Below are 25,204 nucleotides of genomic sequence, written 5' to 3' on the forward strand. Positions count from 1 at the left end.
AGTTAGATGATTGGTGTACTCTGTTCTGATGTCTCAAAAGATCATTGCCTCATAATGATTTCAGCTCATGAAATTAGTGATCTCGGCAAGCTTCACATTCGAATGTGTCATTTAGATTCAGCTTTGAATAGACAAACTCTCATGGATCGTGAAACTGGCCGAGATCACCACCAGACCTAATTAAGCCAACACCAGTGAATTTAAATACAAGTAAGATTTGCCAGTGTATTTAAATACAAAAAAGATTTGCCAGTGAATTTAAATACAAAGAAGATTTGCCAGTGAATTTAAATACAAAGATTTTAATAATCATCATCATCTTAACCTGGCAAAGTGGTCGCAGATCATGTGACCATTGGCTGTATTGCTTTAAGCAGGAGAAGTGATTGTCATTCACTTAATTCTTCCATAAAACAATATCTGTGGTAAAGGTAGGATGCTCAGCATTTCCTCCACCTATTACCTATTCTCCTAATGTTAATGTGACTTGGGAATGTATTCAAAGGAGAAAGCAAATTTTATGTTAAATTATATTTCTCCAAGAATACTTATCCGATGCATTACTTGAAGACCTTCACAACCACCCCATATGAGCAAATTCATTGGTAGTTTGCTTAACTTAAAACTGGCAGCACCTAGTGGTGGCAAAGGGAGGTAATGGGCAGGGGTTAGTCTTTTATGTATATGATACAGACAGAAAAGACGAATTTTAAGGCTTGATTTGGGAGGTTGCAGGCTTATATTCCCAATGTTAGTGTGATGTGTAAATATTCTGGGAGAAACATAATATACTATAAAGTTTGCTATCTCTGAGAATACTTACCTAGTAACATTACTATGAAATCCTCACGCACCATCCCCACACATGTGTGCATCCTCGTGGTGGTAATGCTCAAAGTAAAACCAAGTCAGTTATCAGTCACCAGGTTGAGTTAAGGGGACATAAGTAGAATGGTTATTTTTTTACACTTCATCTATTAGGTATATAGATTGGACAAACATTTTCTTCCATACATTAATGTGATGGGGGAAGAATTCTGATAGAAACATAATTTACAAAACTTTCTGGCAGTGCAGGTGTCAACGTTTTTGCATTTGCAAAAATTACATTTCTGTTGTACCTATGTTCAGAGATTGGGGGAAAGGGATGTGACTTTCCACAGAAAAAACACACTTTTGAGGTCTTAAAATAAATGACTTGTAGCAGCCATCAAATCTACAAAAATATGAATTCCATTCATAATGGTGAACTGTCAGTTGAATATCAAAGTCATCTGTTGGATAACGTTAATAAGTATAAAGTTCAACATTTTTTGGGCAGTACTTTACAGACTTAATTACAGAGAGAGCTTATACATTGTATCTGTAGAGTTACAGTCCTTAAATCATGCAGTTAATTGGTGTTCTGCATCAGGGCAAAACATTTCTGATGTAAAACCTCTAAATTGTACTCTTACAGTATAGTCTGTTAAACTAGATTCACTGTTTGGATGCAATGACTGCTTTTCATGTCAGTCAGAATCGCTTTTTGAAGGAGACAGTGTTCTGGATAATGTGGCAGTTTCGTATCCACAGCTTAGATAGACTGGTTGACGATGGAATTCTTTTATATATGGCACAGGTCACTTGTTTAGTAGTCAGTAAAAAAAAATGTGTGATTGTCTTTGGAAGTTGTACATCTCATGTTTGATAAGTGCATCTGATGCTGCACTGAATCAGAATTGATATTATCAGTCATTAAATTATAATATCAGTCCTAATGTTCATTTCCAATGTCCCAGGGACTTTACCGGAACCACAGAAGTCCTTGGATCAGATGAAGAGGTTGCACCACTTGCTTAAGGATGACAAAAAGTTGCAATCGTTTTTCAAGATGCTTGTCAGTCCGGATTGCACCTGTAAGAGAGCACAGGAAATAGTGGTAAGTGTACCTTATAAAAGAATTTATTTATAACGTTGATAAAAAGATGCTTTTGATTTGGTTATAACCATGTCTCATTCCCATGTAGAGGAATCCCCATAATTGGTAGATTATATGTTATTTTTTGTCTGGTTTGATAGCTTATTAGAGCGGGATGAAATGTTATATACACCACTACTACTGCTGGTGCTACACAATTTTTTTCTTGTTTTAAAGAAAATTAGGGGGATAGTGTGCATGTTCCAACCATGACATTAAGACATTTGAGACGAAGGAATGAAACTTGGTGTACTTTTTCCATCATCATAGAAGATGTGACACACACAACGTTAGAGGCCCCCTTACATGCCAACCATTCCACATTTGGCATAATCATTACACTTTTTTTCACCAAATTACATTATTGGCTAAACTGTATATGGATTACACTTTTCTGTTAGCTAAAATATAAAATTAAAATAAAGCAATAAACACTTGTTTTTATCATTTTTATTATCATCTCTTTAATTTCACTCATAAATGTTTTAGAATATTCTTAATGCTGCGTAAGAATGGCTTAAGATCACATTCCTTATTTGCTATTTATAGCAACTGTATATGACCAATTTCCAAGAAAACAGACTGGTTTCTTCAAAAGTGAGCTTAGCCTAGCAGATTCATTTTATTGATTTGCTAGTTAGTTAATAAACCAGTCCATATTTTTAAAGAAAATGGCACCGTATGTAAAGTGAAACACTTTAGGATGTGAGTTGTGGATGTTATTTATTTGATGGAAAGCATTAGAGCAGATGGATCTTTTCAAACTTCAAAACATGTCAGATCAGAAAAATAGACAAGTTAACACCACCTTACAAATTTTAAAAGAAGAATATGAGAGCAATGTAATGCATCACGCTGAGCACCTCACTGTGATCATTGCAGCATTCCAGATCATGCTCATTCAGCCAAAGTTACAAAATGTAGGCTAGTTGAAGTGAGTGCTGAATGTATAAAAAAATTCAGATTATTTTGTGTTTGTATTCTGGTTCTAATGCATATGGATTTTGCCCTTTGTGACAAGAATTTTGTCAAGCTACCTAACCAGGTTAGTAGTAAAAATGTATCTTTTACTTGCTGTAATTCCAGCATGTATTAGATGGATTATGCTTTTTATGCCAAAATTATGCTTTTTTTTCCACTTATAATAGCAATAATTATGCTTATATCTATTGGAGGCTTGGCATGTATGGGCCTCAGCTAATATTTTCAGTTTTTTCAGACCTGTTTACCTCTGTAGATTCTCTGTATTTTATATGGATGAACCTCAAGTAATACTTTCTATACATTATGAATTGGATTTTTCTGTCACACATGGTGGTAGAAGTGATGTTCAAAGACATATTGAGTGCAGATCCCTTAAGGAAATGAGGCGAAATAAAAGACACAAATAAGACTCTGCCCTCATTCTTTAAATCCATGTCAGACAGTGAGAAAATGTACATTATCCGTGCTGAAGTGATGATAAGTTCGCTTTTGGGTAAGTTAATCTTGCCATTGAAAACAGCTGATTCATTAAATTAAATGTTTCTGGAGGGCAGATTTGCAGCAGGGAAGGTAAACTATTTAAGAGTATAGTTAGTAAAGGTAAAGTGATATTGGTTTCAGGAAAAGGTATTTCTTTTCTTGGTAAAAGAAACAGATAATTGTGTATTTTGTCATTGTTGTTAAAGACAATAAAAGTATTTCTGGATGAACTGGTAGCTTGATAGCTATACTACTAACAGCTATTGAAAAGTACAGACAGACTGCATTTGGACTTCTGATAGAGCCAGGAAAGGGTAAACCGGTCTGGTTTTCCATTGCCTTTTCCTATCTATTCAGTAACTTTAAAGCCATTACTTGGTACTCTTACACCTCCTCACTTGAAGACCACTGTGTTGGTACTGTCTTCAAGGTTAAGGTCTTGGCTCAATATTTTCGTTTTTTTTTACACTTTCCTTGTCATCATTTTAAAGATGTTAATGGATTAAGGGATAAACCTGGGATTGCATGTACGTGACTGTGAAACTGTGTGTTGCATATTACATTGGACCTGCTGTCCTCAAGGTGAAGGGTATGGCTCAATGTTTTAAATTTCCCATCTTTCCCTTACATTTTATTGCATTTTGAGATTATGGTTTGCTTGGCATTGGCTTTGCTTGTTATTGTTATTGTAGCACCCCCACACTAGAGGGCCCTTCATTATAACACATTCCTGTTGCAAGGCATGTATGGTCATGTATCCCACTTAATTATGTAGTAGTTAAATTGTATGTCTAATTTAAGGTGGTCTCACTATAAGGTATTATGCTCTGACTCCTCTAATGAGAGAGTGCTTTTTATATATATATATTTTTTGTTGATACTTTGCTACACAGAATTAGCATGCTAAGACAAGGATCTTTTCAGTCTTTGTATGCTTTGGCTATGGTTAGAACCCATGACATCCTGCATTGGAGGCTGACACTAGTTGAGGAAATGTTAAATTATTATGTATGCATTACTGTTATGAGAGAAATAATGATTTTAGGTGAGATCTGATACCTTTATATTGCAAAATAAGGGCTACCCGTATGTTATTTTATCTCTGTGCTAGTACACAAACGACTAAGTAAATATAATTTATCCTACTTGCATAATACATGCTATTTACAGTTCCTATTTTCGATATTGCCATTGCAAAAAAAGACCCCAGTTATATTAACATAAAAGTGCAAGTTTTAGCACCAGCATCTGCTGTTGGCAGTGTCAGCCTCACATGTGTGATCAGTGTCACTCTTGCACATATACTTGTTCAGCGATTTACACATTTTAAATGACTGCCCCAAACGTGATATCCTAAAATAAGTAAACCAATAAGAAAATAAATAATATATATTTTAAGGAAATTGAGTTATATTTATTTTTACTTTTGTTTTCTATATTCTTTAGCACCTTAAAACCATATGATGGTAATTAAACGTATTTACCGTATGTTTTCGGACACCGTTTGTTTTTTGAAAATATAATATTTAAATGCCTTGTAAGTTTTCGGACATTGCTCTGCTATAATTTTTTCTACAATTTATGTTTTCGGACACAATCTAGGAAGATCTGCTGCCTTGTTTTGTTGTAAAATTCACAGCTTATTTACCGTTAATTTAACTGATACAAAATTCGCTTCATTTGGTAGATAATTATTTATTGTGATCATGAACTTCCATGAACTAATATAATTTAAATTTTTTAATCGTATGTATATATTTATGTATGTATGTATGCAGATAGATAAACATTGTTATATTAAGCCATACACAATAAGTAGCAATATCAAAGAATGAAAAGAAATATGATTTAATGCTGTAATATATTTAAATATATTATTCAGTATCAAGTAGCTTGTCCATAGCCTTTTGTATGTCCTTGGGCGAAAAGCCCTCCAATTCTGTATCACTATCATCATCCATATTGTTTAATTGTTTGTCATTTCTGATCAGCGCGTTTTCACTTCTGCTCAGATTGACACTGATGCTGCACACCTTGAAAGATTTAATAATCATTGTGCGCTTTTCCTTCAATGTGTCCATGGCATTTACAACCCAGTCCAATACAGTCTGTTTGCTGGCTGTCTTAATCCGTCCGTTGCTGCTTTCATTAGATGATATTAATGCATTCGTAGCATCCCTGATGTATTCCGTCCAGCTGCGGCGGAGGTAGCTCTTAACAGATTTATTGATGCTCACATCAAGAGGTTGCAATTTGGATGTGCAGCTTCCAGGTATTATTGCTGGCACGTTTCCGTGCCGCAACTGTTTCTTCACGTCATCAGTGATGTGAGCCCGGAACGAGTCCATAACTAATAGTGATCGCTCTCTTCTGGTGAATGGCAAATAAATTTCTTCAATCCATTGCAGCATTAGCATTTCGTCCATCCATGCTTTCTCTTGAACTGCAATAATCCACCCTTTTGGAGCCCTCAGATCTAGCTATCTCTTTCCCTTGAAAATAATCATTGGCGGTAATACGTCGCCAGAACCTGCAACGGCTAGAATGACAGTAATGTGTCTCTTCTCCGCGCCAGTTGTACGAATCAGAACGCTTTTCGTTCCTTCTTTGCCCACCGTTTTCCCTGATACAAGATCAAAGTACATCGGTGTCTCGTCCATGTTAATAATAAACTTGTTGTCAAACTCGTCCTCCTCACGTCTATCCTTCACAAACTTGTGGAATGAAGCAATCTTTTCTTCCAAATCCTTTGGTAAACGTTGGGCAAGAGAGGTCCTGCTTCTGAGCACAAAGTCATGTCTTTTCATGAAACTCTCTCCCCATGAACGACTGGCATGGAATTTGCTCTCTGGAAATTCTGTTGAGACAAGCTCCTTGGCATATATACATATTCCGTCAACACTGACTGGAATTTGTAAGTCACGTTGAATGAGCTCCCATTGAGCTATCTTATCATCCATAGCTTGTCCATATGAAATGGGTTGTCCACACTTAGGCAAATGTCCGTTCAAGTTCACATCGGCAGAAAAGTCAATTTTCATCCAGGTACTCACCGTGGATTTCGGAATCTTGAATTTTTCTGCTGTAGGTCTAATTCCCAGACATTTTGCATTGTTAACGATATCCTGCTTTTGCTTTAATGTATAATGTTTATAGTGACCACGTACAGAAACGGGTGGAGCACTCTCGGGTTCAAGATAATCAGACTCGTCATCTAGAGCAGCTTTCTTTGTAGGCGGTTCTTTTTGTGATGCATCCTCAGAATCATTAATTCGAAGTTGCTTCTGTGGACGGCCTACTGGCCTCTTTGGAGACGATTTCGGCAAGGGAGAGTCTCTCCACGAACTAGGCAGTGACTCCTCGCTTGTTGCATAACGTATGATAAACTTATCCATCAAAATTATTACAGTACTAACAATATTATGTTTCACAACGACAGCTATCCAGTATATAAACTTTTGATAGTGGTGGGTATTTTATTTATACTTCATATTTTAATAGCTTGATTTGGCTAAAAAAATATAATTGGTTGTTGGTGTAGACATTGTTAAACATGAAACCACATCAAACAGGTGTGACAGTTATGGCTTTGATTAGAAACCATGAGCCCTGCTTTATATCATTAAACAATACATCGGAGAGTCGGCATGGATTAGTAAAATTCATTGGCATTGTGCAACAAAACAAACCCCTTATCCCTGAGGCATTATATACCAAGGTTTAAACATAGTTATTGTTCTATTGGTAGTAAACCTCTTTGTAGACGATAAATATTGATTGTGGGTGCTAAATGTTCGGTACATCGTGTGCTCTTTTAATGAAATCCAGATGGCTGCATTTTACTTCTGAACACACGTCAAAGAAATCCCACAAGTTTTATTATTAACAATTATCACCTAGACACCTTGAAATCTCCGATACACCGGTACATCAAAACAGTCTTTGAGCAGTCGATTGTTTCGAGTCAGCAAGCTCTACTCATTTTGAAGCTACCCTCGGCTAGGTGGGGAGAAAAAAAAGAGAGAACCAGAACATATAGACCACCTTTATTTTTTTTTAAAAATACCAACATTAAACACGCCGACTCGTATATTGCAACTTGCTTGTTATTTTTACCCTTCCTATGAGTGCTTACAACGCTCACCCCATTTGGAGCCTCTCACCTTTGGTGCTCTAAGATTAGCCATCATACATGTACCGGTATTTCTACTCTCGATACTAATGTTTCTGTCATAAATATCTTAAAAATTACAATTCTAAAATCTTTTTATTTAGTTTGCATTAATATCTTAATTACACAGAAATTAAGCTTGCGTGCGTTGGTAATGTAGATTTTAATGATCACCGATTAGCAGAGGGTTAAACTGTGGATTGCAAGATTATATAGTAATATGGCGGTTCTTTTGGAAAATACGCACACAATCGTGGCTTTAATACATGTATGGCTGTGTTTTCTGGTGGATGGACATGTATGACATAGACAACATAGGCAAGTAATGCCTGATTTTCATTCATTATCCTTTCCGTGGTGCTTGACAAAATACTTGTTTTACTTCATGGCAGCATGTTGTCATGTGAGCTAATGGTAACTTCGTTACAGACATGGGGGGGGGATAAATCTATCTTCAAATGTATGTTTTCGGACACCTAATTAAAGAATTTGATATGTATTCGGACGACAAAAAAAGTAATTATTTGTTGCAGTCCAAAAACGTATGGTAAATACGGTAATACATGTGGATTGTTATGTAGACGATAAAGATGATACAGATATGCAAAAAGCAGACATGTACATGTATACAGACAGATGAATAGATAAGTAGAAAAGGGTCTGGAAGTAGCTTACTTATTGAAAAAGAAGGGGAGGTGGCTGTTTAGGTAAAATACCTTGAATTGAAAAATTAAACCAGTAACAACTGCATTAATTTAATTTTAATCCTTTTATTATATAGTTTAAAAGAAAAAGAAAGATGGTTAGAGCATCCACCTCGGATGTGGGAGGTTGTGGGTTCAATCCCAAGCTGAGTCATACTAAAGACTTACAAAAATGGTGATAACAGCTGCCTTGCTTGGCGCTCAGCATTAAGAGGTTAGTGTTAGGACTGGTCGACCTGGTGTCAGGATAATGTGAATGGGTGGGACATCATTCTACATGTCTGCAGCATCATGTCCCAGTGCTAGACATCACGATAAAATGCCGCACTGCAGACACTGTAGCGATATGCCTGATTTTTTTATAAAAGCAATGTTAAAAATCCAAATCACACGCACACCAGTTCTATTTTGCAGTAATGTTCTTAGCCATGTCTAGTCTAGTCAAATTAGTCTAATTTTTGTGAGCAGTTTTCTGCCAGTGCATGTGGCCCCATAATCCCTTGGCAGCACTCACTTAGTTTTCAAGTTGAGAGTACTTTTGACCTAGCTGCAAATTTAATAGATATACTTGTTCAGTGCCACTTAGTATTCTGCCTCTTACAATAAACATTAGACCTTAATCCCTTAGCTTCTTTTCCTACATGATGTTTATGTTGATGCATACTTAATTTAATTGTTCGTTAGTTTTAATTTTTTGTTTGTTTCACTGTAACATTTTATGTAGGACTATACCTTTTCCAAAAACTGAGTTCATTTCTGATTGACCTGATTAACTTAATTTTATTTTATTTTGCATAAGCAACTAATACATAGCTAAATTATTGTCACTGTGTATTGGCTTACTATCAGGCTCATTATTAATAGAAGAAGTAAATATGTTTGTTTGGGTCTAAGGTTTGGAATTTCCTGAGTGTAATCTAGGTTATGGTTTTGATTTTGTAAACCTCAGTCTCATTCTAGAAGGTTATTTCCTATAGGTAATGTTTTTTTATTAATAGAAAATGCAAATTGTGACCTGAGGTCAAGTAGAGAACTCTGTAATCTTGTAATTGTGAGTTCTTGGTCATTCATGCTTTAAGTTTTAGCAGAATCAATTTGTATATTGTGTCCAGTGTTTTACTTTTATTTTGGCTGGATTATTTTTCTTCAAATTATTGAATTCAGCTGATTAGTTTTCTGGAAATACAAATGTGCTCTGATAAAATTCTTGGATAAAGACATTCACTGGAATTTATAGTGAATTCAAACCTGGAATTATATTACTGTGATTCAACAGTTGACTGTTGACATATCAACACTCGATAAGCTATAACAAACACGTCATTGCCTTCAGTTTTTGGATTTCTTTGGGACTTGTACCGAGTTTTATGCAGGATTTTAAATTAATAGGACTTGTGCCTGTAATTCTTGGATTATTCTGATATTTAATCTGTAGGTTCTTTTTCTCATTTTTGCTTTGTATTCTAGAGAAATTTATTATTTGTTAAATTTTACAAAGCTTGTTGTCTTTCACTCTTTTCTGTTACTTATTTTAAGAGCATAGACTTGTAACACATGACAACTGTTTGATTGAGCAGCAGGTGTAATAATTGCTCAGCAGCAAGTACAGGGTGTTTTTTTATATCTTGTCACACAATTAATAATGTGTTACATCGAAGCCTTTAATAGATTTCACAAACTGTATGAACAAAGTGTTACTTAAATTGACCAGGCTAAGTCTTTACAAAAGCACCCACATATAACGCTGAGGCCAAGGATAGGGAGCCCGACAGTATTTATGATGACTAAACCTCAACAATTTACTACACAACAATGGAGAAACTTTAGCAAATATTGTGGATGAATCCTTGGCAGTGTTTCCCTTTACCCTCATTTGTGCTTCAGAGACCCCCACATTTTTAATTGGACCCCCCAGATCTGATACCAAAGTTTGTTTTTTACTCTGCCTGACCCCCAGTTTTGACACCAAAGATAGTTTTGACTCTCAGTCTTGCACCCCTAGGGGATACACTGCCTTGGACTGTATACCAGATGACATTAGCATTATTCATGTTTTATTTTTTTTTATTTCACAGTTTCATCAACTGTTTCTTCGTTTTATTTACTTCATATTTTCATACAAATAAATACAAAATGAGCAATTCTTTACACTTTGACCACCAAAAAAGTACATTTTTGCATGCTGTTATGCCACTGTTAACCTACAACAAAGCAATTCAGGTTAATATAAATTATTTATGCTCAGGTAAGTGATCATGAGGATCGAAAGGTACCCAGTAGATGTTTATTAAATTTTAATGCTCCTACTTGTGACTCCTGATAGAGAACCCACCATACCTACCACCAGGCCACATCTGTTTTTGCACGTATGTCCAACCTTTTCAGAAAGAGGTACTGAAGAAGCTTGGGGGAAATAATGCAAGTCCACAGAACACATTGTACAACACTGTCAAATATCTGCTAGAAAGGATTGCGTCAGTGATGATTGATGCTGCTGCTATAGACCTGCTAGTCAAACATGTTGACGAGACTGTACGAAGTTTGGGGAGTCTTACTGAGGGCATCGATAACGCTGGTGAAAAAGGTGTCAAGCTTTTATTGGTAGGTGATATTATATAGTGGAACGTTGGTTCATTCAAAATAAAAAAAATATGCTATATATCATATTTCACACACACACACACCACACACTTTTTAGCTCCGCTGTTGTGAAGAAATGCCTTGAAATTACATGCGCTTTCATCTAGTCCTAAATCAGAATGGTGTTGCTTGAACATCCAATGTGGCCGTCTTGAAAATCTTGTTTGTTCTGCTCCTGGATGGATGGTCATATAAGTGAAGGATTTTCACTAAGATTTTTAATGCCTTAGTGGTCTTAAATGAAAATGGTAGCGATCTTACATCGAATATGACAACCACTTTTTATCACTACTCCTCCTGAATGAATAGTCATTTGACAATTTGGTTTTCTCCAGAAGATTTGTGATGTGTAGTTGATAGTAAATGAAAACGATTTCACTTATGGCTGCATGTTGTTATTGCCACTGTTGAGTGAATGGTCATATCAAGATGAGTTTCACTGAAAGGCATCTTATTATGTCTAAATGAAAATGATGCCAGTCTGCAGCAGCCATTTTGAAAGTCTTTCTTCTTCCTGGACACATGGTCGTATCAGCATGGTTTTTCGTCAAAAGACTTAATGATGTCTTATTGGTTCTAAATGAAAATGGTGCCTATGGGGTGCATCTTGAAAATCTTGTAATTGCTACTCCTTTTGAATGGAAAATCACATTAGTGTTGGATTTTCACGGAAAGACTTCTTGTGATGTCTAGGTTGTACTAGATGAAAATAGTGCTAATTGGACAGCCTTTATTGCCAGAATGGCAGCCATCTTGAAAATGTTGATATTGCTGCTGTTAAATGAAAAGTCATATCTACATGGTGTTTTCAACAGAAGTCTTAACTAGTTGGTCTTGAATGAAAATGATACTGATCTGGTCTCAAATATGGCTGCCTCAATGAACATATTGAAAATCTTGTCACTAATTCTTATGAATGTATGGTCATATCAAAATGGGGTTTTCATAGAAGGTCTTCTAATGGTGCCCATTTTCTCCTAAATGGTATTGATGTTCAATCCAATATGCCTGGCACAGTTCCTGCTTTGAAAATCTTCTCGTTAAAGAATGTCATAGATAATTTAAGCTTTTGACAGTTAAAAGGGAGAAATGATCTAGTCTTCAATTCACGGAAATTCTTTTCAACCAGTATGAAACCAGCTTCTTCATAAGAATTTTACGGAAAAAATCTTCTAGAGCATAAGGAGAAATAGTGTGCAAGTGCATGCACACATGTGTAAATGTACTTTTATTTTTATGCTTGATTCAAAACGGAAAACATTTTGCTGTAACATACTTTTTGTTCCTTGTTGGTGAAGTTTTTTAGATTTTGAACATGGCTTTGTTTGAGCCCACATCAAGGGAAAGATAAAACATTAGTAATTTTTGTTTCATTAGGATGTACACTTATTTTAAGGTTTTTGTTAAATGTTTTTCATACAGGTGGGGCTTGACAGACCAGTCCTGGTGTTTTTACGGTTTCATAATAGCACTGCTTATGTATATGTTCCAGTGTGCAGGGCCTTCCATTAGATTTAAAACTGGAGGTTGTGTTACCAAAGTAGTTAGGTGGTTTGAGGGACCTCCCCATAGGGATATTTTGTTTTTAAAAATGTAGCTGGGTGTAAAGCAAAACTAGCCTGGTATAACTAGCCTGGTAAATCACCTGGCTTCCAGCTGATAAGGAAAGCCCTGGTATGCAACTATAATGCCTATCTCTCATATCTTTGTTATATTGTGTTTCAGGCACTGTCTATAGTTTTTCCCAACAGTTTTAAATCAGACGAGACATTTGAGATCATGCTGACATTCCTAAAAGATGACGAAGAAGTTGTTGGTGAGTTTCTTTTTTGTATTATTTATATTTTTCAGTCTTAATTTAAGGTGCTTTCTATGAGAAATACTCATTAACTTGAATTCATATAATTAGGATTAAAACCATTTTTTTTTAAGTACAAGTGTACAGACATGATTTTTCTCCATTTTTAAGCAGAATTCCGCTTTTCTCCTGACTTGAATCCAATTTTTCCTGATATAGTCAGTTTTTTGTATCATCTCCAATCCGGTTTTTAAAAATGGTATGTTTGGTCTCATTCTGCAACGATCCTTGTAACATATTCATTCCATATATTAGCTCACGACTCTCGTAAAGAGTATTCTGATTGGTCAAAAGTTTAAATTCATCCAATGAATCTTCGTGTAATGGAAACTGATGGCAATGGAAAGAAGAAGCGTGTTTGCTAAAAATGGTGTCCCACGTTGCTGAGAGAGACAATGACATGAGAAGTTTAGATAAAGGTTTAAAAAAACATATGGAAATGGGAATGGCTGGAGCAAAAAGGCGACGTAAATTTAGTTGGTCGGTGACCTCTGCTTTACAGTAATCGCTGGTATTTGTGAATTTTTTCCCGAAGTTGCAATAGCAGTTAATTTCTCCAGTACATCCATCATATAATATTTTGCATTTCAGCAAAAATGCATCCTATTATGCAAACTTAGTCATGAAATGGGTATCAGCAGTACATATGATTGTTTTTCCTGGTCAGTATAAATGGCTGCCAGTTCTATACATAGGTTTGTTTTAGCTTTATCCAAGTGGAATTTCTTGTTCAAGCCTCATCCCTACACCCTTCCTTGTTGTTGAACTTGTACAGTATCACACATCAGAAAAACACATTGTCATGGATATCTGTGTATTAATTTATAATAGTTTTAAATGAGTCAGTTGGGTTATGATATTTGTAATTTAATTCTTTAATTTCAGTGGCTGGCTTTTACTGTAGTAGAAGTACATGTATCATACATTTTGAAAATTCCATTCCTAAATCCAGGCTAATTGCCAAGGTCCAGCCTTCAAGTATTTTTGTCAAATAATGCCACACATTAGTTTGAATAGAGGTGATGAAAACATCATATGATCATAGGATTATGTTTGCCCTGTAGAGATATAAAGCACACTGCAGTTGTTGATTGGCTCAGTAATTAGAGAACGTCAGAACATGACTGTTAAGTATTTCACGTTATAATGATTTAAATGTTCAAGAATCTTTTTAGTGTTTCAGATTTTGTTGAAACTGTATAAAACACGTACCATACTCCTTCAGTTTCAAAGATATATAATTTATATTAAAATATTCACAATATTTATTTCCATATAGACTCCATTTAGGGTAAATCCCAACAATGACTATTTAGCATGTGGTGTTATTTTCTTTCCAGGTTCAACTAACTCTCCATTCCCAGCCAACAAAGATTACCCTTTATCAATAAGTGCATGTACACTTCCTGTAGCTAGTAGGCATTTGGTATGATCTTTGCTCATGCCAGTTGTTACTGAATTACTCGGACATTCATGTCAGCAAGAACAAGAGGTATCACTGGTTGAGAAACTTACATGATTAACCACCTGGCATTGATCAGATAACTTCAGGAATTTCAGTTATCACTCATTCTTCATTGTTATATATATGACCTAAATGTCCAGATATTATTTTATGGCTTCCATCATTTCTTTGATTTTGATTTTCTTGTTACAGTGGATACAGCCCTACAGATTTTCACAAACACTGGTCAGAATCTCCCTGCAGCCCACCCTAACATCTACTCGTAAGTTGCATACCGATATATTACTATATCTGTTAGAATGGGGCATGAAACAATTTTGGCTCTACTGGTCATACTGGTTTATGCAATCAGGGTCTATAGCGATCCTTGAAAACACATGAATTCCATTGGCATCCTGTAAAACTTTGAAAAAAGCTTAAATTTTATTTTATTTAATTAAAATTCTGGAATTCTGTCAGGAAACCCTTGCAAATGAAAACTGATACAAAAAAAATCACAAAAAATCACAATCTGGAATGAGACTTGTGATTTTTGGTAACTGTTTAGCATGGATGCAGTTTTTCACCTATACATATGCCAGGATGCAAAGATGGCGAGCAAGACACAATTCCAAGCATCATGGCTTGATAATCAAGAATATAAACAATGGCTACAGAAAGATGTTGACATTATTCAGCTCACTGCAAATTATATCTTAAGATATTTAGTGTGATGTCTTTGGGCGAAAGTGCTTTGAAATCTCGTGCACTAGTACTAAACATTAAGAGGCAGTCAAAGGCATGTAATCGGAAGCAGTGGGTGTTGCGTCATTCTTTTGGTCCCACATCCCAAAGCCAGCTTGGATTCTCAAAAGCCTATCAACGTAACAAGCTCTGTGAACTTGATAAGTCTTCAATTGATAACATCATTTGCGCTTAAAAAAAGACACTTTGCGGGCTGAAGTGATTTGGACTCTGCACAGGTTTAAAGCATAAGTTAATTGTCTGACATGAGAATAAACAAAGTCTTTGCCAGCATGTTCCCAGATAGCAACATTGCTAAAAACGTTTAATGTGGAGATAGAAAAACTTTGTAACTCACCTTGAAAAGGGCTTGAATTGTATCAGATGATTTTGCGATGAACCCTGTGCAATTGTATTTTGCACATTGTCCAATGTCCTTCATCTGTTAGCACAAATTTAATATTTTTACACCCTGTAAACTACTGGGAGGATTGGTGTGAAACTTCCGAAAGACATTTGTCCCAAGGTCTACGTGGTCTTGAATGAAAATGTGCTTCTTGGACATTCAGTCAGGGTCCGTTGGGGACCTTGATGTTCTTGAAACCAAAAGGATTAAATAAATAGTTTTCTTTTTACAGATTTAAATAAAAAAGAAAAGAGACATACACACACACACCCCAACAAAAGAAAAACCCCGCTTACTCGCTAAGATTGTGCCAGAATGAAAATTTCCACAACAGGCTGCTGTGCAGTTGTACATTTTGAACTTCCAATTATAAGAAACCCAGCTGTAGCTGCGGTTTAAATTTGAATCATTTGTAATCTTTTAAATGGCTGGTGCCGATTCCAACTTCGGTGGCTTGATGAAGAAAAATTTAGAGTTTGGATTATGAGATCTGTCTTAGATAGCTTTGCAAAATGCAAATAATGCCACAAGGATATTGATTTGTGTGCATTGAAAGTGCTCAGTGGTCACAAGCATCTGTAAAAAAAACCACCAAGCTCTCTTAATGGAGGCTAAATATGGCAAAACAAGAAGCCTTCAGCATGAAATCATTTTTAACGAAAGAGGTATGTGTGTGATTCAAGTTTTAAATAGAAACTGTATATAGTCTTAATTATGAAACTAGTTTGACAGTGTTTCCCTTTATCCTCATTTGCGCTTCACAGACCCCCAAATTTTTAATTTGACCCACGGTTTTGATACCAAAGTTTGTTTTTTATTCAGTCTGACCCACAGTTTTGACACCAAGGAGATTTTTTACTCTCAGTCTTGCACCCCTAGGGGATACACTGTTTTGATCCAGTTTTATTTTTGGAGTAAGTGGAAATAGGACAGACAAATTGCAGTGAATACAATAAATCTAAAAATACAGAATATAGCTTAGCTGAGAGAAATTTTAATAATCTAATATGAAATAGTTCAAAGTATCCCCATGCTAATTCTAAATAAGTGATAATTTAAAATAAATAATATCTTACATTTTTTTAGTTTTATGGGGGTGGGTGAAGAAGAAAGGCAGGTACTGAAAAACATATTGAGATAATGACAGCTGCTGCTGACTGATTATGCTTTGAAAGTAGGGACCAGTAGGAAAGTTTCCTTTATCACTGCATCTGATAGTTTTAGCAGAAGTGTTAAGGACAAAATTGTTAAACATAGAGCACTCGAAAAACAGCAAGATGACAAGCAACATGAACTGAAAAATTCACTCTAAAATATGTTGGGCTTTGTAAATAGTGTAGTGTATACAGAGTAAAAAGAACATTGTTCAGTGACTGTACATTATTCTAATGCCCAGAGGTAGGATGTTTAATAATAGGAATAATATCAATGATCCTACTCTTGACTTCATGTTGTTTTTTAATTTTAAAAAAATTTGCAAGAAATGTTCCTCATATGAAGTAATAGTAAGTATTAACTTGTGTTTACATATGGTTTAATTTATGTATCCTTTAAAATTAATGTAATAATGCACCTTGAAAAACATGATTTTGAACCTTGAAAAAAACTTGAAACTTTGAAAGAAATATGCTACTAACCCTGAATCAATATAGCCACCATGACCCTTATCTTGAAAATGGAAAGTTTTATCAGCATGTGTTTTTTACCAGAAGACTTCTTGTGATATCTAGTTTCTACTGAATGATAATAATGCTGATCTGACATTAAATATAGCCACTGAAGTAGACATCTTGAAAATCTTGTTATTGCTACCATTTTTCCACTGCTGTTGAATGTACTGGCAGTGACCCATCCATGCAAGGTACAAGTTGTCTCCAAAGGACTATGTCACTAATATCTCATGAACAGACACAAATATTTACTTATAAATACTTTTAAAAGTGTCTCACAAAATGATCAATAAATGAAATGAATAATAATGAAAATTTGCATCCATGTATGAGGTATTACAGACATATTGATCCACAGCCAATATAACTGGAGAGTTTATTTCAGATCTTTCTGATATCAGATTTCTCAGCAGTGATCAAAGGACCCTTCCTCTTTTTGTTTAGTCAAATTGATTTCACTTTTTCTTGTAAACTAAGAGCATTTGATGACATCATGCATCTTTTGCAACAACTTGTTCCTTTGTTGGCATTTTGTAGTTATTACACGAAAGGCTCACTGTTTACAAGGGTAGTAAGCTGGTAATGGATTGACTGGTTTCAGTCTGATACTCTTACTGTTCATTCTGTTATTGTTTCCTCATACCAACATAATGCAGTTCAGCATTAGTAAAGCTAACATTTTTAATTATATGCCTTAATGTGCAAATTTATAAGAATTTTCAGTATTGTTTCTTGCGATGCATTTATTGGTTTAGTATGTGTCTGATTCAGATGTTATGGGAGAGTCCTGAAATAGAGCATTTTTTATATATATAAAAAATGCATGCTTTCAAAGTTAAATGAATTTTAATTTCATCCCGTGATAAAAACTTGAAAAGACCTGGAAATATTTCTCTAAAACAGCTTATAAACCATCATGTATTGTCAAGAAGTGATAAGAAAGTTATTATATCTTTGCTTTAAATTAGGTGTTCGTATGCTTATAATAATCTTCTCACCTGTCAGCTGCCATTGTCTTATTTCCCTCATTTTGGAGATAGGTTTGGGGGACCTCATTTCCCCCGTTCCCACTCTTTTGGAGATAGGTATGGGGGACCTGAACCTCAAAACAAACTTTCTGGCAGCATCTGTGAGTTTTGCATTTAGCTCACACCCACTTGTAGCAAGATTCATGAATCTTGGTGATGGAATGCATCACTTATCACAAAGGTAGATCACTGTAACCTATATTTCATGCTTAACATACTTTGGTCAGATTTGTTTTATTTCTTAAGCTTTGTTTATGCTAGAATCATCAACTATTTGATAGTTTGCATTTCTGTTAGTACTACAGTCTTACCACAAAATAATGTCAAGCTTCGTCTTGACAAGTCGTTGAGTGACTTGATTTCCAATGTTACACAACATCATTTACAGCAGTTGTGGTACCTGAATGCCTTTCATCCTAACTTTGGTTACAGTAGCATAAATTTGCAAAGTTTTACTGTTTAGTCCAAATTTTCCATGGAGCTTTGTACTGATCAGATGTTAAAAGAGTTTAATTCCATATTATCATTTAGAAGAGTTGTAGCCCCATCGTCATAACTCCTTTCCACAGCTTAACTTTTACTAAGGAATATTGCATTTCCACCAAAATTATTATTCACCTTCATATTGAAGAGACCTTCGAGGAGTTGAATTTCCGACATTTCACATCGTTTAGATGAGTTTGGCCCCAAAATGCCCATCTTCTCCAGACTGGTTTACCAATAAAGGTTTATCTGTTAAAGGCTCTGCTAAGCAAATTGTAGAGTAAGGCCCATTGTTATACACCACTATCTTTTCTTCCACTTGCATTATCCACTGTAGGCTCATAGACATAAAATAGGGCCAGTATGCCCTTCTGCATGTTGCAAAGGGGAATAATGGAGGCATTTAGTTTGCCATGGGATTTATCTGTGTGGTTCATGCTTACCATTCACTGGAAGAAATTGATGGGATTTTGAATTTCATTTTGGAGCAGAAGTATCTAAAAGACATTACCTGTTAGCTGTGTAATATCATGCATAACATCCATAAAGCAGTTTTCAAAGTTGTTACAGCTAGCAAAGCTAGCAATTTATAAGCCACTTCAGACAGCAGAGTGTGAAAGGGGGTCTCAGCATAAAACAATATTCATGCACAGTTAAGGAGCAGGTTCAGAAAGATCAACAAATTAATGCATGTACAACTGGAGGCGACATCTTTTAAAAATTTTGATTTCAGCTGAGCTCTAACAGTGAAGCAGGAAGAAAGAGACGGATATTGAAGTGTTAGGTAAATATTGAACTATGGCCATTTCCTCCTCAACCCCCTTTAAGTTCTACACTCTTAATTTTGTGACAAGGAGGGAGCTCCCCATTTTAGATAAAATCCTGGCAGCATCACTGGGGTTTTTCATTGGAAGAGGTCTTATTGTGTCAGTTTGGTCCTTAATGAAAATGACCAATCCTCAATACGGGCAATGTGGCAGCTATCTTGAAAATGTTGTTGCTGCTTCTGAATGGATTGTTGTATCAACATGGGGTTTTCACTGAAACACTTCTTATGGTATCAAGCTGGACCTAAGTAAAAATGGTGCCAATCTGAAGTCCTGTATGGCCACTGTGGCAGCCATCTTAAAAATGCCTTTGTCACAATTCTGTTTGAACAGACACTCATGGTGAATAGGGTTTTCACTGGGAAACTTCTTATGGTGTCCAGTTGGTCTTTGATGAAAACAGTGCCAAACTGACTTCTAATACGGCGACTACACAGACATCTTGAAAATCTTGTTATTGCTACTCCTCCTGAATGGATAGTCGTGTCTTAAAAAATATTGCTATCTCTACTCACATCCACAGGAATAGACGACAAAAATAAGTTTAGATATAAATCTTTATGATTGATCTTTAAGGACTTTGTTGCAAGACAGTGTTGTCTATTTGTGTTGTTTCATGTTGTGTGGTCTTTTTTTGTGCAGTATGATTGATAATTAAAACATTTTGCAAATTGCAGAAGTTTGTTACCAATCCTACAGAGTCTTGCAAAGATAGGGACACCCAAGCAAAGCAAGCATGCCATCCGATGTATCAATGCTGTTGCACAGAACAAAGAAGCAATATTGTCCCAAGTTTTTGAGGTAACGATTTATATCGTATATATTTTTGTATGTGTTCAGTTTATATCATTCTTGTTACCTTTTCATTTTAGAATAATTGATAATGCTTTTCTGTAATAATTTAGAAATCTTTCTTGAATTCTATCAGGGTCTCCATGTCAGTCAATGGCCCAGTTTGCTATATCTCATTCAGTCCCGATCCCACCTATGTGCATAGTTTGTTTACGGCATTTAGTGGTCAATCCTGCCTACAGTCATGAATAGGTAGTAGTAAAAACTTCTGATATGTTACCGACTGGGTTTTTCAAAAAGTCTGATGATTTAAAACAGTCAGAAATGAGTTTACTTTTCTTTTATATAAATTCATTAGCCAGTGTTATGAATCAAGAGCACTTTTACTACAAATGTTACAGGGATGAAAAAATAGTAAACAATGGCGGAGCTTAGATTGATATTTGATGATGATTGTTGGAGGGAATATGACAGGACAATTAACACACAAAAACACATGACTGTAAACAAATTTATTTGGAACAGTGGTGATAATTTCATGGATTTTTATTGGATATAAGAAGAGAAATTAAGATAAGAATGAATGCATGTGCTTGATGTTTATAAAATTTTCTGATTGGTTAAAAACTTTTGATGGCACAAGCAGCTAGACACAGCATAGTGATGTGACTGCATTGCAGCAGTCAATGCTGATAACAGTGTTGGGGCTGAATGAGATAAATGAAGTACAGTGGAACCTGTCTTGAAAGACCACCTCTTCTGCCAAAACATAATGGTCTCTCATGACAGGTGGTCTCTCATAACAGGTTATAACACTATATAATCTCTAAATCTGTACATGGAGAACCTGGTCTCTCAAGACAGGCGGTCTCTTATAGCAGTGGTCACTCAAGACAGGTTTTACTGTAGTGAACAATTAAGAAAAATAACTTTGGAGTCTTTAAGGAAATTTTACTGGTCAAGGAGCTCTCAATATTACCAGAGCTCTTGGACACTTTTTCAAGCACTCATCACTCAAACAAGTGAGCTACAAGAGATACTCATCACTGTCATGACTTTACTCAACACAGTACACTACAAAATGACAAGTACTCATCACTGTCATGACTTTACTCAACACAGTACACTTATCCACTACAAAATGACAAGTACCCATCACTGTCATGACTTTACTCAACACAGTACACTACAAAATGACAAGTACTCATCACTGTCATGACTTTACTCAACACAGTACACTACAAAATGACAAGTACTCATCACTGTCATGACTTTACTCAACACAGTACACTTATCCACTACAAAATAACAAGTACTCATCACTGTCATGACTTTACTCAACACAGTACACTTATCCACTACAAAATGACAAGTACTCATCACTGTCATGACTTTACTCAACACAGTACACTTATCCACTACAAAATGACAAGTACTCATCACTGTCATGACTTTACTCAACACAGTACACTTATCCACTACAAAATGACAAGTACCCATCACTGTCATGACTTTACTCAACACAGTACACTTATCCACTACAAAATGACAAGTACCCATCACTGTCATGACTTTACTCAACACAGTACACTTATCCACTACAAAATGACAAGTACTCATCACTGTCATGACTTTACTCAACACAGTACACTTATCCACTACAAAATGACAAGTACCCATCACTGTCATGACTTTACTCAACACAGTACACTTATCCACTACAAAATGACAAGTACCCATCACTGTCATGACTTTACTCAACACAGTACACTTATCCACTACAAAATGACAAGTACCCATCACTGTCATGACTTTACTCAACACAGTACACTTATCCACTACAAAATGACAAGTACTCATCACTGTCATGACTTTACTCAACACAGTACACTTATCCACTACAAAATGACAAGTACTCATCACTGTCATGACTTTACTCAACACAGTACACTTATCCACTACAAAATGACAAGTACTCATCACTGTCATGACTTTACTCAACACAGTACACTTATCCACTACAAAATGACAAGTACTCATCACTGTCATGACTTTACTCAACACAGTACACTTATCCACTACAAAATGACAAGTACCCATCACTGTCATGACTTTACTCAACACAGTACACTTATCCACTACAAAATGACAAGTACCCATCACTGTCATGACTTTACTCAACACAGTACACTTATCCATTACAAAATGACAAGTACCCATCACTGTCATGACTTTACTCAACACAGTACACTTATCCACTACAAAATGACAAGTACCCATCACTGTCATGACTTTACTCAACACAGTACACTTATCCACTACAAAATGACAAGTACTCATCACTGTCATGACTTTACTCAGCACAGTACACTTATCCACTACAAAATGACAAGTACCCAGTGCAAGCTTGAAACTAAAATGAGACCAAACCATGAAAATATTATGTTCTTAGTAAAGATAGAGTGTTTAAAACCCTTCTAATATATGGTTCCTTAGATGAACTTAAAAGAGGAAATGCTTTTAGAAGATATTGTAATTTTACTCATGATTTCCTAATTATTCTTGACACTTGTTGCTAGTCTTGGTGTCATTTTAATATGGAGAACTTTTTCTTTTCAATGAGCTCACACCTGACAAAGTTATATTTGTTGGAAATTAACAACCAGAAAATGTCAAAATGTGATGATAAACGGTATTATATTCCATCCAGGTCACTGTTATTTTCAAGACTGCATCCTTTTTAATACAAATTGAAGATTCCAGCAAATCGTTCTATATACCTCCATTTAATAGAGAACTGTTTTAGTGTGCATATAAAGCACAAAATTCCTTCTTGTCCAGAACTTAAGGAAGGTTATATCATCATGGGGGCCCCCGAGTGGCCGAGTGGTCTAAAGCGCTCACCGTTATGGATCATTGCCATCTCAACTCTGTCTGCATGGGTTCGAGTCTCGGGTTCGTCCTATGTGGGTATGTGAGAAAGCTTGCCAGTAGCTTCTCGATGGTCGGTGGTTCTTTCCGGGGGTTTCCTGGGTTCTTCCTCCACCATTAATACTGGCCGCCATGTATAGCCTATCTTGTGCTGAAAAATGGCGTTAAACCCCACAACAAACAAATATCATCATGGTCCCACTTAAATTGTGACCAACCAACCATCATCTCAACATTATGTGCTTTCTAAATTGTTACAGTAGTATGCAATGTGTGAAACTTGGTGGAGATTGTCAGAGACGGGGCCCCGAGTGGTCTAAAGCGCTCTTCGTTACGGATCACTGCCATCTCACCTCTGTCTGCGGCGGTTCGAGTCTAAGATTCAGCCAATGTGGGCATGTGAGAAAGCTTGCCAGTAGCTTCTCGTGGGTCGGTGGTTCTTTCCGGGGTTTTCCGGGTTCTTCCTCCACCATTAATACTGGCCGCCATGTATAGCCTATCGTGCTGAAAAATGGCGTTAAACCCCACAACAACAACAACAACATTGTCAGAGACACTTAGAATGCATCTTTCACATGCAAGTTAGCACCATTTTTCTTCTCAAAAGTAATTACCTACCTACTATTTCCTTCACATTGCTGTGTCAAGTTTGGTGTGAAACTGCGATTTCTTGGTTTAGTATATAAGCCCTTTGTCTTGTTTGTTTAAGTAAGGGGCCATACCTAAGAAGGTTTCTAGATTGCTGTCTTCATCTACAGTGTTCTGGACTGACAACAAGTAGCATACATGCCTACCATTACACTTTTGGTGTAATTATTACGTTTTTATTCCACCAAATTACGTTTCACACTTGAATGTAGATTAATTATGCTTTTATGGTTCTTTTTAAAAAAAAGTTAATAAAAAGTTGTTTTGTCATTTTATTATCCTGTCTTTAAGTCCACTCGTATAAATTTTAGAATATTCTTAAAAGATGACTGCTGCCTAAGAATAGCATAAGAGTAGTTTACTTACATGCTATTAATAGCAGTTGTATATGACCCATTTCATAAGAAATAAACAGATTTCTTCAAAGTTGAACTTCTCCTCACAGATTCATTATATTGGTAAGCTATTTAGTTAGCATACCAGTCTATACTTTTAAAGAAAATGGCACTAGATGTTTAGCGAAATGCTTTAAGTGTGAGTTGTGGATGTTATATGACAGAATTTTTAGAGCAGGTGGATCATTTCAAACTTCAATACTTGTCAAATAAAGGACAAATCAACAAGCTTTGCAAACTTCAGAAGAAGAATATGACAGTAATGGAATATTGCACTTTGAACACATCACCATGCTCATTGCAGAATTCAAGTTCATGATCATTCAGTGAAAGTTACATCAATTTGTTAAAGAGAATGCTGGACATAAATAATTTTTCAGTATATTTTGTGGTTGTATTCAGGTTCTAATCCGTATGGATTTTGCCCTTTGTGATAAAAATTATGTCCAGCTGCAGAACCTGGGTAGTAGCAAAAATTAATGTGTGTATATACGTACACTGCTCCCTCGATAACTCGCGATCCCGCTTATAACGCGGTGTCCGTCTTGGCTCCCAATTTTTTCCAGAGAAAATGTATTTAAAATATCTTTAAAATATGCTGAACATGAAAATATTACGATAAGAATTGATAAATTAAACCTTGATACATTGCTCGTTTTATCATCGAAAATGGTGATTAACGCCCGTAAAAATATAATCCATATTTTGAAATTTGCAAGTTCTAGAGAAGAATTAATTTCAGAGATCTCGAAAACGCTTAATTACGCGTATTTGGATGCCAATTTTTGATCTGGGACGCAAAAAATCATTGAGGCGGGAGTCCTCCGTACGCATGTAATAGGTGCGCGGGAAAATTCAAAGATTTGCCGGTCCTCTTTCAGCCACCTGCTTTGTGGGAAAATGTGTTGATCAGTTTACTGTGCTGATATTTACAATGACAGAATTCAGTGGCTGAAAGACTCTTTGATGTACTGTTGCTATTTTATAAGAGTACATTAATAAAAAGAAAGAACATGATGCAACAGGTAGGCGGCTAGTT

General features: G+C 35.8%; 1 protein-coding gene across 3 annotated transcripts in view; it reads left to right on the forward strand.

The window, feature by feature from the left end:
* The window catches only part of LOC149797423 (sister chromatid cohesion protein PDS5 homolog A-like), a 134,609-nt gene that overhangs the window by 46,746 nt on the left and 62,659 nt on the right, over nucleotides 1-25,204 (forward strand). For all 3 annotated transcript variants that reach the window (XM_089962212.1, XM_089962211.1, XM_089962213.1), the window contains exons 16-20: nucleotides 1,782-1,921; nucleotides 10,685-10,900; nucleotides 12,665-12,755; nucleotides 14,455-14,524; nucleotides 20,077-20,200. In XM_089962212.1, coding sequence (XP_089818338.1) covers nucleotides 1,782-1,921; nucleotides 10,685-10,900; nucleotides 12,665-12,755; nucleotides 14,455-14,524; nucleotides 20,077-20,200 — 641 coding nt within the window. The remainder of the gene's footprint in view (nucleotides 1-1,781; nucleotides 1,922-10,684; nucleotides 10,901-12,664; nucleotides 12,756-14,454; nucleotides 14,525-20,076; nucleotides 20,201-25,204) is intronic.

This window comes from Sinohyriopsis cumingii, chromosome 6, assembly GCF_028554795.1.
Source record: "Sinohyriopsis cumingii isolate HCF-2022 chromosome 6, ASM2855479v2, whole genome shotgun sequence".
In the NCBI taxonomy this organism is placed as follows: domain Eukaryota; kingdom Metazoa; phylum Mollusca; class Bivalvia; order Unionida; family Unionidae; genus Sinohyriopsis; species Sinohyriopsis cumingii.